Raw genomic sequence first — 15,669 nt, forward strand, 5'->3', positions numbered from 1 at the left:
AGTGATTCTCCTGCCTCAGCCTCCCAAGTAGCTGGGATTACAGGCACGCGCCACCACGCCCGGCTAATTTTTTGTATTTTTAGTAGAGATGGGGTTTCACCGTGTTGGCCAGGCTGGTCTTGAACTCCTGACCTAGTGATCCACGTGTCTCGGCCTCCCAAAGTGCTGGGATTACAGGCATGAGCCACTGCGGCCTGGCTGGGTTGTTTCTTTTTTTTATTTTTTTATTGTTATGTTTTGTAGAGACAGGGTCTCACTATGTTGCCCAGGCCGGTCTCAAACTCCTAAGCTCAAGCAATCTGCCCATCTCGGCCTTCCGAAGTGCTAAAATTACATGCCTGAGCTGCTGCACCTGACCCGGCTTAATATTTAGATATTTGCTATATTTACAGTTGGGTGTTTTATTACCTGTAGCCAAATGCAGCCCTAAATGACAGGGGACGGTCCCCTCTTTGCCACTAACCAGGACTCGGGGAGCTGTGTACACTGGGGAGTAAAGCTCCAGGCTGGCAGTCAAGATTCAGCAGAACGTCAAGTAATCAGGCCTCGTCACTGCCGGTGGCCTCAGGAATGTCACATACATGTGCATATACACACCCATGCATGCACACAAGCATGTGTGTCTAAATAGCCCAGAGGCGGATCATCTGAGGCCAGGAGTTCAAGACCAGTCTGGTCCAACATGGTGAAACCCCGTCTCTACTAAAAATACAAAAATTAGCCAGGAGCGGTGGCGGGCACCTGTAATCCCAGCTACTCAGGAGACTGAGGCAGGAGAATCACTTGAAACTAGGAGTCAGAGGTTGCAGTGAGCCGAGATCAAACCACTGCACTCCAGACTGGGCGACAGAGCGAGACTCTGACTCAAAAAATAAAAATTAAAAATTAAATACAAAATAAAATACAAAAATTAGCTAGGTGTGGTAGTGCATGCCTGTAATCCCAGCTACTCGGGAAGCTGAGGCAGGCAAATCGCTTGAACCTGGGAGGCGGAGGTTGCAGTGAGCCAAGATCATGCCACTGCACTCCAGCCTGGGCGACAGAGCAAGACTCCGTCTCAACAACAAAACAAAATAAATAAATAAATAAATAACCCAGAGGATTAACTGTTCTGGCACTCCACACTTGTGCTGTCTGCACACATCAGCTGCCTTTCCTGGAGGGAAACGCCCCAAATTGGGCTGTACCCGGCTGAGAGAGACGAGCTGCCCCCACTGCCATCGCCACTGCCCTCCAGATGCCTCTGAACACCACAGCCAGGCCGGCAGAAGCAGCTCCTGGGGTGGGTAGAGGAGCGCCAATGAGAGCTGGGATTGAAGGATGGAGGGGGGCCGGGCACGGGGGCTCATGCCTGTAATCCCAGCACTTTGGGAGGCTGAGACGGGTGGATCACTTGAGGTCAGGAGTTGGAGACCAGCCTGGCCAACATGATGAAACCCCATCTCTACTAAAAATACAAAAACTAGCCGGGTGTGTTGGCAGGTGCACGTAGTCCGAGCTACTGGGGAGGCTAAGGCAGAATTGCTTTAACCCAGGAGGCGGAGGTTGCAGCGAGCCGAGATCGCGCCACTGCACTCCAGCCTGGGCAATGGAGCGAGACCCTGTCTCCAAAAAAAAGAAAAAGGGTGGAAGAGGCCCCCACCCTTCATGGGCCCCTACCCCGAGCTTGCTTCTAATTCACTTGACAAGGTTGCACAGGATGCCCACTCCGCACCAGGCAGGGTGCTAAGAAGGGCAGGGATGAGGAGGACAACATGATGATGGGGCCATGACCCACTGGAAGTCACACTCTGTCTGTGAAGGTGATAGACAAGCACAAAGGCAATTAGAATCTTGTTTGTGATGCGGGCTGTGGCTGGAGACACGGACAAGAGGCACCTAACGTGACCTGGAGAGGGAGATGAGGTCAGGGAAGCTTTGCAGAGAGAAGTGACATCCCAGCTGAGACCTGCAACGAGAAATCAGCGCAGGGACACAGCCAGGGAGCATTACGCATGCTTTAGGGGAGAGGCAGCAGCGTTCCAGGAAGCGAGACGGAGCACAGTACGTTTTAGAAACGATGAAGCTCATCGTGGCTGGCACAGAGAGACACAGGCAGGGCCTGGTCATGCCTAGTCTGCAGCTTTTCCAGGAGCCACGGGAACCCCTGAGCTGCCTGGGAGTGAGGCCATCAGATACAGATCTTCACCTGGAGCCAATGCAGCAGCCCCACCGTCATGTCCTGTCCCTGGCCCTACACTTCTGTCCAAATCCCCATCCTCCAGGGCCGTGCAGAAAGCCACTTCTGCAGGCTGCCATCAAACACACCTGGGAGTGGCATTGTCTCCCGTCCCCTAAGCAGCCACAGGTATCCCCCGTCCCAGAACAGGGCCTGGCCTCTGACAAGTGGGATGGCTGACTGTGACCTTGAGGGGCTAAGGGGTCGGCAAGCCAAGGGGACCAACCAGTTCTACCTTTGAGGTTTTCCCAGTTTGCAGAAGCAGAAACCGAGGCATGCTGGCCTGGCGTGGTGGCTCACGCCTATAATCCCAACACATTGGGAGGCCAAGGCGGGTGGATCACTTGAGGCCAGGAGTTCAAGACCAGCCTGGGCAACATGGTGAAACCCTGTCTCTACTAAAAATACAAAAAATTAGCCAGGCATGGTGGCGGGCGCCTGTGATCCCAGCTATTCGGGAGGCTGAGGCAGGAGACTCACTTGAACCCAGGAGGTGGAGGTTGCGGTGAGCCGAGATCCTGCCACTGCACTCCAGCCTGGGCAACAGAGTAAGACTCTGTTTCAAAAAAAATAAATAAATTGAGGCATGCCACACTCCACACCCCACACCCCAGGGACAGAGGGGGTGTGTCCCAGACAGGCAGAAGATAAGAACAGATCTTGGAATGATGGGGTCCAAGGTTCACTGTCTGGGGGAGTGGGGCTCCCACACGGCCAGCTTCTGGGGTCATCACGTGACAAGCTGAAAAAGTATTCTTCACTGAGATGGCAGCTAGCTCCCCGCAACTGAATATGCTGATTTTTTCAAGAACCTGGCAATACTATATAAGAAAACTATCCTTGTTTGTTCAGATGAGGCTCAGAGAGGTACAGTCACTTGCCTGTGGTCACACAGCAGCTCAACAGTCAGGCTGGGATTTGAACCTAGGTGTGTCTGGCTTCAAAGACCCTGATGGTTCCACTGCACCCTGCTGTGAAGTGAGGCAGCCCCGGCCTCTGACCCAGGGCCACCAAGAGCATCTCTCCTTTGGATATGCTGAGAAGATAATATCTCAGGGAGCTGGTGGCCCGGGGCAGGTGGTGGGGTGGACCAGGATCAAAGAGGGAGGATGTGGTTTGCCCACCTGCCCAGAGGGCTGCACCCACAGCTGGGATCCAGGGTGTGTATTGGGAGCAGGGGTAACCACCTCCTTCCCCAAAGCCCTGCCTCTCTCCACCTGGCCTCGCTGCAAGAAGCAGCCATGCCTGAAAAACCAGCTCCCAGATAAACATGAGAGAGACATCAGACTGAGAGAGTCACAAGACCCCTTGGAGCTGCCAGGACCACCCTGGAGCCAGGTGGGTGGGCGGTGGGTCTTGTCTGTTGCAGAGAGCCACCCAGGAGCACCCAAGGGCCTTCCTTCCTGCACAGGGGCTAACCTCTTTCCAGGCTACCCACCGAGTGCTGGCCCCAGGGTCCAGCCTTTGAGGACTTTGGGGAACCCGGTAGGGGTGGGAGGCAAGGGTGGGGTACGGGGGAAAGGTGCTTGGGGCAACCTTCATTAGAGAGGGGCCACAACGATTTCACAAATAACAAATTAAATAACAAAGTAAAAACCAGCTGGGCGCGGTGGCTCGTGCTCACATCTGTAATCCCAGCACTTTGGGAGGCTGAGGCAGGTGGATCACTCGAGGTCAGGGGTTCGAGACCAGCCTGGCCAACATGGCCAAACCCTGTCTCTACTAAAAACACAAAAATTAGCCGGGCGTGGCGGCAGGTGCCTGTAATCTCAGCTATTCGGGAGGCTGAGGTGGGAGAACTGCCTGAACCCAGGAGGAGGGGGGCTGCAATGAGCCGTGACCACACCACTGCACTCCAGCTTGGGTGACAGAGGGAGACTCTGTCTCAAAAACAAACAAATAACAACAACAAAAACAACAAAGTAAAAACCCCCCAAATCTCTCAAGACACCCACGCAAGACATGTGATCACCCAGGAAGCTCTGTCTCCTCAGGAAGCTGAGAGCCCTGGGAAACTCATGGATTTGCCAATGGGAAACTGACAAACTCTTGCTGGGGTCCCCTGCTTCATTCATGCCCACCTGGCAACTCTGTGGAGGTACTTGCTGGGGTTCCATTTTCTAGAGGGTCAAACTGAGGCTCAGCTTCAGGCAAGTGACAGGCTGGAGTCCATGAACCACCATAATCTAGGCGCTGGCCACACAAACGTTCATCAGAACGGCCACTGTTCACACAGGACTGACCTCAGGCAGCAGTGGGTTCCAAACATTTAGCAAGCAGAACTGTATTTAGAGCTCTAACAGGTAACTCTGGTAAAAGTGGTCCTAGGGCAGGGCGTGGTGGCTCACACCTGTAATTCCAGCACTCTGGGAGGCCAAGATGGGTGGATCATTTGAGGTCAGGAGTTCGAAACCAGCCTGGACAACATGGTAAAACTCCACCTCTACTAAAAATACAAAAATTAGTCAGGTGTGGTGGCATGCACCTGTGATCTCAGCTACTCGAGAAGCTGAGGCAAGAGAATCACCTTAACCTGGGAGGCGGAGGTTGCAGTGAGCCGAGATCACGCCACTGCACTCCAGCCTGGGCGACAGAGTGAGACTCTGTCTCAAAAAAAAAAAAAAAAAAAGTGGTCCTACTCTGGCCCAAAGGGGCACAGGAGGCTTGAGCCTCACATGTCCCCACCTCCCGCTCCTTGGTGGCCCCTGGGGCCCTCCAGGGCTCTGTGGTAATCTACACGCTCACATTACCCTCAGCTGAGTCTCACAGCCCTGCAAACCTAGTATTCTGTTCTCCCATTTAAAGATGAACAGGCCAGGCGCAGTGGCTCACCCCTCTAATCCCAGCACTTGGGAAGCTGAGGTTGGGGGATCACTTGAACACAGGAGTTCGAGACCAGCCTGGGCGACGTGGCGAGACCCCCATCTCTACAAAACAAAAAAATTAGCTAGGTGTAGTGGCACATGCCTGCAAGCCCAGCTACTTAGGAGGCTGAAGTGGGAGAATCACTTGAGCCTAGGAGTTCGAGACTGCAGCAAGCTATGATTGTACCACTGCACTCCAGCCTGGGTGACAGAACGAGACCCTGTCTCAAAATAATAATAAGAACAGATGAACAAACCAAAGCCCAGAGATGTGACACGACTCGGCCATCCCTCTTCCATTTGATCCTAACTCATGCTCCTGCCTGCAACAGCGGCTTCACCACCTTCCTTCCCTACCCTCAGAAGTCCTGCTCTTATTTCAGGCAAACATGGAACTTCTACCCCAAGCAAAACAGCTGCAGGAGTGAAGACCAGAGACGCACCACCAGGAACCCCCAGACTCCCAGAGGGTGGGGATACATAAGATGATGGGCAAGACACCCCAGGGCACAGACAGCTCCCCTCCCTGGCACCACCGTCAACCTCCAGCTGTCCTGGCCCCATAGCCTCAATTACTCCAGAGCCCACCTGGATGGCGACGGGAGGATCGCATGGGGCCAGAGGCCCCGAGGGCAGCGGCAGGCAGGTGTAATTTCATCGCGGGGCTCACGGTATGAGTCACCAGAAACAGAAGATGAAATTCCAGCTCTGAGGGCGGAGATGAGCGGCTCCCCCGGCTTGGGGTCAGCTCTCGATGTTGCGGGGGGTAGTGATGGGGTGCAGGCTACAGGCCCCCTGCCAGCCAGATGGTGCCTTTGTGAAAATGAGAAAGAGGAACCACCTTCTTCTGGGGGGTCCCGAGCTGATGCAGGGCCAGCCAAGCCGGTTTGCTAGATTTCCCTAGAGAGGAGAGTGGCTAGAGGTATGTGGCATATCCACACCATGGAACACTACTCAGGGACCAGAAGGGACCAGCTACCCGTGTACCCAGCAATGCGCATAAATGCATTATGCTGTGTGAAGCCAGATTCAGAGGCTGTGGACCGTAGGATTCCATTTATGTGACATTGTACAAACGGAAAACCACATACAGAAGACAGATCAGTGGTTGCTGGGGTCAGGACAAGGACAAGGATGAACAAATGGGCTTCAAAAACTTTTAGGGGTTACAGGATTGTTCTAACTCTTGGAGTCAAGCAATCCTCCTGCTTTAGCCTGCCAAGTAGCTGGGACTACAGGCACACATCACCACACCTGGCTAATTTTTTTTTAAGAGATGGGGTCTTGCTATGTTGCCCAGGCTGGTCTCAAACTCTTGGCCTCAAGCGATCCTCCTGCCTCAGCCTCCTGAGTAGCTGGGGCTACAGGCATGAGCCACCTCGCCTGGCTAATTTTTGTACTTCTTGTAGAGATGAGGGTTTCACTATGTTGTCTAGGCTAGTCTCAAACTCCTGGCCTCAAGCCATCCTCCCGCCTCAACCTCCCAAAGCGCTGTTCTATGTCTTGATGGGGGTTGGACGACATGAGGGTGTGAGCCAGGCAAGTTCCTGGTATAGCATAGCCTTCACTCCTCAACGATATTTATAATAAAATATAAAGCAGGGCCGGACATGGTGGCTCACACCTGTAATCCCAGCACTCTGGGAGGTCAAGGTGGACGGAACACTTGAGATCAGGAGTTCGAAACCAGCCTGGCTAAGATGGCAAAACCCCATCTCTACTAAAAATACAAAAATTAGCTGGGCGAGGTGGCATGCACCCATAATCCCGCTACTCAGGAAGCTGAGGCAAGAGAATTGCTTGAACCTGGGAGGCAGAGGTTGCAACGAGCCAAGATCGTGCCATTGCACTCCAGCCTGGGTGACAGAGTGAGATTCCATCTTAAATAAATAAATAAAATAAAATATAAAGTGGGCCCTTCATGTGCCAGCCGGGGGCTGGGGACCAGGACCTAATGAGACTCCCTCAGGCCTGACGCCCCTGCAAGGTTCTCACTGGCTGGTGCAACAACAGACGGATGGATGAAAAGATACGGACTTGCTTTGATGGTGGTTCTGCCGGTAGCCAGAAAATGCACCCTGAGACCCTGCTAGACCCCAGCCAGCAAAGAGGCCTATCCTCGGCCAACCATCTAAGACACAAGCAACCTGGAGGGTCTCCCCTCTGCCACGGGGAACAGAAGGGGAAAGGGCCAAGCTGCCCCCGACTCACCCGCCCTCCCCAACCACACAGCCTCTTCTGCATCCTCAGGCGCCCAGGACCGCAAGCCCTCAAACCAGGACCTCCCCTTCCACCCTGTCTCCACCACAGACCTGCCCCCGGGGGTCCCACACACCCACTCTGTGGTGTCCCCACGGGGCCACACTGAGTCCCCTGGACTACAGCACCACCCTGGGACCCAGGCAGGTTGGGGAGAGCCATCTCCCTTTTACATCCAAGCAAACTGCCCAGGTGGGTGGAAGGCGGACGTGGACCCCATGACCACAGCCCCCTACTTCCCCCACAATTCGCCCCACTCCAGAGGCTGCAGCACAGGTGCTGGGAATCTGCCTCAGGCGGCAGCATGCAAAGGTGCAGGAATTCCTAGCAGCCTCCGTGCTGTGGGGTCAGCCCCTCAAGTCCATAACCACCCCCGCGGGGGGGGTCTCCCAGCCTTGAAAGGTAGGCATTGCAGACACTTTTCCAGCGCTCAGGCCTTGCCAATCCTACATGAAAACCTTACTTGGTGTACAATAGGGTGTTTCCAGCAATTTCCCACCCCCTCCTCCCAGCATCTCTAAATATACTGTATGGACCACGTTGGCCAGAAATCACTGAAGACGAGGACTTCCCAAACTGGGGATCCCTGGGCACCCCTCAGGACACCTAGACTACACCCTCCGTGCCACCCAGGCCAGTAGGAGATCTAGACCCTCGAGCCACAGGCTGGAGGAAGCCTGACCAAGGACATTAGAAGGATACTGCCTGTAATCCCAGCACTTTGGGAAGCTGAGATGGGAGGATCACTTGAGGCCAGGAGCTTGAGACCCGCCTGGGCAACATAGCAAGACCCCACCTCTAAAAAAAAAAAAAAATTTTTTTTTTTATGAGCTAAGTGCAGAGGCTGAGGTGGGAGGATCACATTGAGCCCAGGAGTTGGAGGTTGCAGTGAGGTAGGATCACGCCACTGCACTCCAGCCTTGGAAACAGAGTGAGACACTGTCTCAAAAAATAGAATAAAATAAAAATGAAAAAGGACCCTGCTGGCCAGGTACAGTGGCTCACTTCTGTAATTCCAGCACTTTGGGATCACTTGAACTCAGGCACTGGGCAACATGGCGAAACCCCATCTCCACCAAAAATACAAAAAATTAGCCAGGCATGGTGGTGTGTGCCTGTGGTCCCACCGACTTGGGAGACTGAGCCAGAAGGATCACTTGAGCCGGGGAGGGAGAAGCTGCAGTGAGCCGAGATTGCGCCACTGCACTCCAGCCTGGGTGACGGAGTGAGACCTCATTTCAATACAAATTAAAAAAAAAAAAAAAAAAAAAAAGGCCATGATTCAGTGAATCAGCTCCACTCGATTCAAACTCGCTCCAGATCATCCCCGGGGCCTCCACTGAGCCCTGATCCCAACTCCAGGGTCAGCCACGCACACCTCTCACCCAAACCCCATCCATCTCACCGCCCCAGAGGCAGCAGTTATAGGGTTGGCAGATAAAATGCAAGACCCCCAGTTCAGTCTGAACTACAGATCAACAACAGGTAACTTTTAGCTAGAAGTTCATCCCAAATATTGCATTAGTCCTTGCTTGTCTGAAATCCAATTTTAGCTGGGCATCCTTATTTTTATTTGCTAAATCTGGCAACCCGAAGCAGGTGGTCCTGAAGGAGGGCAACAGGTGGGCACACAAATAGCTCTGGGTCAGCCAGGCCCCAGCTCAGGGGCGAGAGAATTCTGTTCACCGCCTGAGACACTCCCTAAGACCGTGTAAGATAAAGTACATCCTCACCCATTTCACCTATCTTATTCAGGACACCTAGCTTATCTTTTTTTTTTTTTTTTTTTTTTAAGACGGAGTTTCACTCTTGTTGCCCAGGCTGGAGTGCAATGGTACAATCTCAGCTCACGGCAACCTTCACCTCTTAGGTTCAAGCAATTCTCTTGCCTCAGCCTTCCGAGCAGTTGGGATTACAGGCGCCCGCCACTACGCCTGGCTAATTTTTGTATTTTTAGTAGAGATGGGGTTTCAGCGTGTTGGCCAGGCTAGTCAAACTCCTGACCTCAGGTGATCCGCCCGCCTCCGTCTCCCAAAGTGCTAGGGATTACAAGCATGAGCCACCGCACCTCATGAGCCACCGCACCTGGCCCTAACTTATCTTAAATGGGCAAATTTCCAGGGCAGGAACCCAGGTTCCTACAGACCTGGCCCCTTTCTGCACGGCCCTCCATACTCATGAAGGCACAAACCTAGGTGCAGATTGGCCCAGAGAGAAGGGAATGGGACCGAGAATGGATCAGTTCCGCAGGACGAGTGGAGAGAGAGCTACCAAAATAGGGTGGGTGAAGAAGTGATGATGAGGCCGGGACTGGGGGCTCCCGCCTGTAATCCCAGCACTTTGGGAGGCCAAGGAGGGCCAATCACTTGAGGTCAGGGGTTCAAGACCAGCCTGGCGAACATGGTGAAACCCCGTCTCTACTAAAAATACAAAAATTAGCTGGGTGTGGTGGTGCACATCTGTAATCCCAGCTACTCGGGAGGCTGAGGCACGAGAATCACTTGAACCCAGGAGGTGGAAGTTGCAGTGAGCCGGGATCGTGTCATTGAACTCCAGTGTGGGCAACAGAGCAAGACTCCATCTCAAAAAAAAAAAAAAGGGGGGGGGGGTGATGGACCAGGGGGCTTTCCTGAAAAGCTTTCTGCCTCCAAAACCCACATCACCACACCCCCTACAGGCCAAAGCCCCTCTGCCACACCTGGAGATACCTGGCTGAGAACTTGCAAAGTAGGCCAAGAAAGTGACAGGGTCCTGCCTCCCTTCCGGAGTATGGAGCCTGGGTAGAAAGCACATGTTTCTATGAGACGGGGCTGAGGGGATTCCAAGAGGCCAGGCCCCTCCTGCCATATCTGGAGCCCCCAACATCTACATCTTGGAGACTGTTACCCCCTCACCAGCAATCACCTGTCACAACACACTGTCTTCTGGCCAGGTTCACGCATCCCCTCCTCCCCCAGAAACCATCCTTCCCACCACTCTACCTCTGCTATGAATTCCTTCAGGAAATTGCCTTCCAGTCACACTAAGGGTCCCTGTCCTAGCAGCCCCATATTATCCCAGAAGCCCCCCAATCAAAACTGAACTCAGGACCGGGCGCGGTGGCTCATGCCTGCAATCCCAGCACTTTGGGAGGCAGAGGTGGGCAGATCACTTGAGGTCAGGAGTTCGAGATCAGCCTGGCCAACATGATGAAACCCCATCTCTACTAAAAACACAAAAATTAGCCGGGCGTGGTAGAGCATGCCTGTAATCCAGCTACTTGAGGCAGGAGAATCGCTTGAACCCGGGAGGCAGAGGTTGCAGTGAGCTGAGATGGCGCCACTGCATGCCAGCCTGGGCGACAGAGTGAGACTCCCTCTCAAAAAAAAAAAAAGTAACTCAGCATGGATTCCAAGCCCTGGGTCCTGCTCTGCTCCTCTGTTTACAAATTGGCCCTGCAGGTCTTGTTCCATGGGTGTCCCCTGAAGCCTCTGCAGGCCCCATGGAGCTGGGCATACACCCCTGGCTTGTCCCAAAGAACCTGGCTGTGACCCTGACTGCCAGGCATCTGAGACAGAGATACTTACAAACGGCGAGAGTCAGAGAACTGAGAGATACAGAGAGGATGACATTGGGGAGCAAAGCCCCCAGGGTTAAGGTTGGGAGAAGACACAGGCTGGGGTCCTGGGGAGAGAGGGGGCCCCAGGAAATTCACGGAGAGACCCTGGGACTCCTACCAGGGTGAGGAACTTGCCCCAGAGATGAGCATTCAAGAAAAATAGGAGAGAGTCTGCTTAGCCATTTAGGTTAACGCTCAAGAGCAGGATTTCATTCATTCATTCATTCATTCAAACATGTAGCCATTTAACAAGTATTTGAGGAGAAAGCCTCCATCCCTACCTGTCCCTAGTGCAATTGGGGAGAGAGATGTAAACATCTGAGTAAGACCAATGTTGGGACAAAGGAAGGAAAGGATGTTGGCTAGGCGCGGTGGTTCACTCCTGTCATCCCAGCACTTTGAGAGGCCAAGGTGGGAGGACTTCTCACACCCAGGAGTTCGAAACCAGCCTGGGCAACATAGCAAGACCCCATCTCTATAAACAATAAAAAATTAGCCAGGTGTGGTGGCCCCTGTCTGTGGTCCCAGCTACTTAGGAGACTGGGGTGGGAGGGTGGCTTGAGTCCAGGAGTTCGAGGCTGCAGTGAGCTGTGATCACACTACTGCACCCCAGCCTGGGCACAGAGCAAGACTCTGTCTCAAAAAAAAAAAAAGAAAAAAAAGAGGACATCATGGGGATACAAAGGTGGTACCATGGCCAGCCCTGAGGACGAGGAAGTCTTCAGCCCAAAGATACCACAGCCAAGCCAAGTCCTGAAGGAGGAGAGGAAAAGAGGCAAATTCTATAATCCTGACCCCCTACCCTAGCCAGGCAGGGCCAATAAAGGAAGCTCCCCAGCCTCCTCAGGGGAAAGGCAAGAAGAACCTTCGAGAGAAGAGGAACAGTGTGTGTGCAGAGGCCAGGGGTGGGAGGAAGCCAGGCCATTCAGGAAAACAGCAAGACTACAGGATTTTTTCTTTCTTTCTTTTTTTTTTTTTTTTTAGACGGAGTCTTGCTCTGTTGCCCAGGCTGGAGTACAGTGGTGCAGTCTTGGCTCACTGCAACCTACGCCTCCCGGATTCAAGCGATTCTCCTGCCTCAGCCTCCCAAGCAGCTGGGATTACAGATGCCTGCCACCACGCCCGGCTAATTTTTTGTATTTTTAGTAGAGATGGGGTTTCACCATGTTGGCCAGGCTGGTCTCGAACTCCTGACCTCGTGATCCACCCACCTCGGCCTCCCAAAGTGCTGGGATTACAGGCGTGAGCCACTGCGCCCGGCCAGACTACAGGATTTATGAGTGGGCTGAGGAAGCAGTGAGTGGTCAGAGACTGGACCCCGAATGAGAATCATCTGGGAGCTGCAGTCTGTGGTTCCAAGGCCATGGTTAGGACGTGAATGTCCCAAGCCATCACCCACCATCCACAAGACCCCAGGTCCAACAACCAAGCTGTCACCAAACCGTGGATGGCCTGGCCTCTGGAGTCAAGCAGGCTGCAGAAACAGCTACCTCTAAGACCCTAGATTACAGCTGCCACTCAGACTATTGCCAAACACCAAGTGCTGATGACTACCACATCATCAAAAGGCTAGCCGGGCTCCCGGGAGGCTGCCTTCAACGAACAGATAAAAATTATTTGTGATTAGCATATTGCAAATAAATGACCCTTCTCCCAGCATCGAGAGAACAGTCCTTTTAAGTAGGTTTAGCATGCCCCCTACAAAGCTGTCTTCAAGACCCAGTTTTACAACCATCGGCCCTAAATTCTCAAACATTTGAAGAGTGCAGGCTCTGAGTGGCTGCAGAGTTTCAACCCTTCCTTCCTAGTTTCCTCTGTGGGGTCCTGTGGGACCCTCTGAGTTAGAACTGCCAATTTCTAGGTCACCCTCAGAACAGGCTGTGGAAGAATGAGGTGTGGACTTGAGCCTCCCACACCCCAGAGGCAGGATGGGGGTTCCGATACCCTGTCACCTTGGGGCCAAGCCTGTCCCTTGGTCTGCAGGTGCCTGCTCAGAAGAGGTCAGAGTCTATCTCACACCCTCCTGGGCCCCAAATAGGGTGGTTCATGACGGCCACCTACCTACCTTATACCTAGCCCCTCCCTGCCAGCAGCCACCAGCCTCCAGCCACCTCCTCCTGCTTAGAATAAATAATCGATGCTGGTGCCCTTCCCCTCTGGAATGACACTGCTGAAATAAATGAGCTGCTTGGGGCACCTTCCAAGCCCCGAGGCCCCGGGCCAGTGCCAAGGAGTCAACAGTCCTGGCCACGGAGCAGCCAGACACACAGAGGCCGACCATGGCAGCGGCGCGCCAGGGTGGCTTCTAGACACCCCTCTCCTCTTCTAAGAGAAGCCCCTGCAAATGCCCACTCCTCCAAAAACTGTGGGGGCCTGCCCTCCACTCCCACCCGCCAGGCCCAGGGCCATCCCGGGGTACCCCTTGGCACATTCTCCATCCAAGAGCCAGTGCTCCCCCATGGGCCCTGCAGCGAGACCCCTATGTCCCAGCACTCTTGCTTCGGCTGGGATGGGGACACAGGAGACTCCCACCGCAGAGCTCCAGCCCCCTCCAGCACTGCCAAGAGGGTGGAACTCTCTCTCAGCGGCACGGCGGCCCCCTTCCCTGGGCCCACGCCAGGCGGGGCAGGGTCTCACTCCCTGGCTGCTGGCCAGGGGTGCGGAACCCAGGAGAGGTGTCAAGCCCATCATGCCCAGGGTACTTAGGATGGGGCGGGTGGGTGTTCAGCACCCTGTGGCCCCTCCTCTGTCTTCTCCACCCATCTGCAGGAACTCAGAGACCACCCACAGACCGAGTACCCCCAACTTACTCCCCTGAACCCTTTGTGCTCCCCCCACTGCCACCTTCTGAGTCCCCTCCACCCGGGATTCAGCGGCCACCACCACACAGGCCAGCCCCCTCCCCGGGGCGGGGGGGCGTCCACAACAGGAACCACCCTGCTGGGGCAATCCTGGCTGGACTGGACTCCGCCTGGGAGTTGGGGGCGCGGGCCCAGGGCTGGCCCAGACCGGGAGAAGGTGGAGGGGGGAAAGGCGGGGACCGCGGCCTTCCCAGCCCCCTCTGCTCCCACCCCGGCGCCCGCCACCGCGGGCAGCGCGACTGACCTCATTCGCCAACTGCAGCAGCCTGCGGGCGCCGGCCCGGGACGCCCCCCACCTCCAGAAGAGCCGGTGGCAAGGAGGGAGGGGGTGACAGCTCCCAGCTCCCAGCCCCTCCCGGGCAGGTGGGGGGCGGCCGTCCCTCCTCTCCCCCGGGCCCGAATTATAATCCCAGTCACGTGCCTCCCCGGGCACCCAAAAGCCGGCCCCAGCTCCTGTAACACCTTGAGAGGGGGAGGGGCGGGGACCCCCCCCCCCCGTAGGAGGCGGAGGGGATCGGGGGCGGGGGTGGGGGAGAAGGGGAGAAGGGCCTCGGTGCCCGCCCCCCGCAAAAGTTTCTCCTACCTTGGAGGATCCCCAAGCGCTCCTGCCAGCGGCGCCCCGGCCCCGGCCCGCGGCCAGGACTCAGCCTCCTGCCGCTGCCTCCTTAATTAATCCGGGAGAATGGGGGAAGGAGAGGCAGAGGGAGGCGAGGACGGCGGCGCGGCGAGGGCGGGGAGGGAGGCGCGGGGAGGGGGCGCGGGGGGGGATCGGCCGGCCGGGGGGCTGGCGCTCGGCGGCCCCCACCCCCGGCGCGGGCTGCGGCGGAGGGCGGGGCGGCGCGGGGAGCGGAGCGGAGAGCGGGAGCGCGGGGAGGCTCTTTGTTCTGTAATCCCAGTAAGATTGCCAGCCATTCGCCCCGGCCCTAATCCCAGCCCCGCGCAACACCACCCTCCATTGGCTGCCATTTACATACGGGATTAGCCCGCCCCGCGCCCCGCGCCCCTGCGCCCCCCCGCTTGCTACCCAGCGCCCCTGCGTCCCGGAGACCTGGGCACCGCGGTGGGGAGAGCGCGCTGCACCCCTCGGCCCCGGACCTGCGGGGAGGGGCGGTGGCGCCCTCGGTTCCCCCCGACCAGCGCCGGATTAGAAAAGCCTGGGCGCGCCCCCGTCTACCCCCACCGCCCCCCCGCACCACTGGGAGAGCAGCCGGGCGCAGGGGGCTGAAGTTGGAGGGTCAAGGTCACCCAGCTGGAACGCGCGGAGGCCCTGAGTGTCGCGGCTGGTCACTCCCGCCTGGCCCGGGTTCTAGTCCTAAGGCTTGGGCCAGGTACCTCTTACAGCCTTTGTCCCCCTCCCACCCCTGAGATGTGCAGGAAGGCAGTGACATGCCGAAAGTCGCCGCAGAGCCAACTGGACTCTTGGTCCCATCTTGTCTGCTGGGACCTCCCTCTGATAGGCTTTTACCCCTGTCCCCCCAACCAGTCCCCCCGCCCCCCGCCCGCCCCGCTCCCACCAACCACACACACACCACAGCAGCGCTCTTACTGAATCAGTGCGCACGCCTCCCATCCGGCCCCAAAGCCATAAATCCTAATTCAGCACAAGGAACACAGTCCTTCCCCCACGTGGTGCCCTGAGCCCTGAACTAGGCCTTGGCTAGACTGGGCATGGCAGGGAGGGAGGGACTCACCCCAGGCAGGCCCCAATCCCAGGGAGCTTCTGGCTTAGAAGGACAGCCAAACATAGATCGAGAATCTCCCAGGTCCTGGCAAAACCCACAAGGTCTCCCCACAGCCTCCTGGTCAAACTGCCTTTGCAAAGATTATGACAGTGAGAGAAGTTTAGCGTGGCTGACTCCATCTTGCTTC

At 55.9% G+C, this 15,669-nt stretch overlaps 1 protein-coding gene across 10 annotated transcripts in view; it reads right to left on the minus strand.

Annotated features, from left to right (window-relative positions):
- Positions 1-15,464, minus strand: part of GTF2IRD1 (GTF2I repeat domain containing 1) — a 150,759-nt gene extending 135,295 nt beyond the window's left edge. For 3 of the 10 annotated variants that reach the window (XM_054496629.2, XM_054496627.2, XM_054496626.2), the window contains exon 1: positions 15,347-15,464. In XM_054496629.2, the coding sequence (XP_054352604.1) occupies positions 15,347-15,370 (24 nt within the window). In that variant the 5' untranslated portion in view covers positions 15,371-15,464. Of the gene's footprint in view, positions 1-14,044; positions 14,171-14,383; positions 14,669-15,346 lie in introns of those variants that run through there. The other 7 variants (XM_063668262.1, XM_063668264.1, XM_054496628.2 and 4 more) reach the window with 7 other exon arrangements.
- Positions 15,465-15,669: the final 205 nt, after the last annotated feature.

The sequence above is a fragment of the Pongo pygmaeus genome, chromosome 6 (genome assembly GCF_028885625.2).
Source record: "Pongo pygmaeus isolate AG05252 chromosome 6, NHGRI_mPonPyg2-v2.0_pri, whole genome shotgun sequence".
In the NCBI taxonomy this organism is placed as follows: domain Eukaryota; kingdom Metazoa; phylum Chordata; class Mammalia; order Primates; family Hominidae; genus Pongo; species Pongo pygmaeus.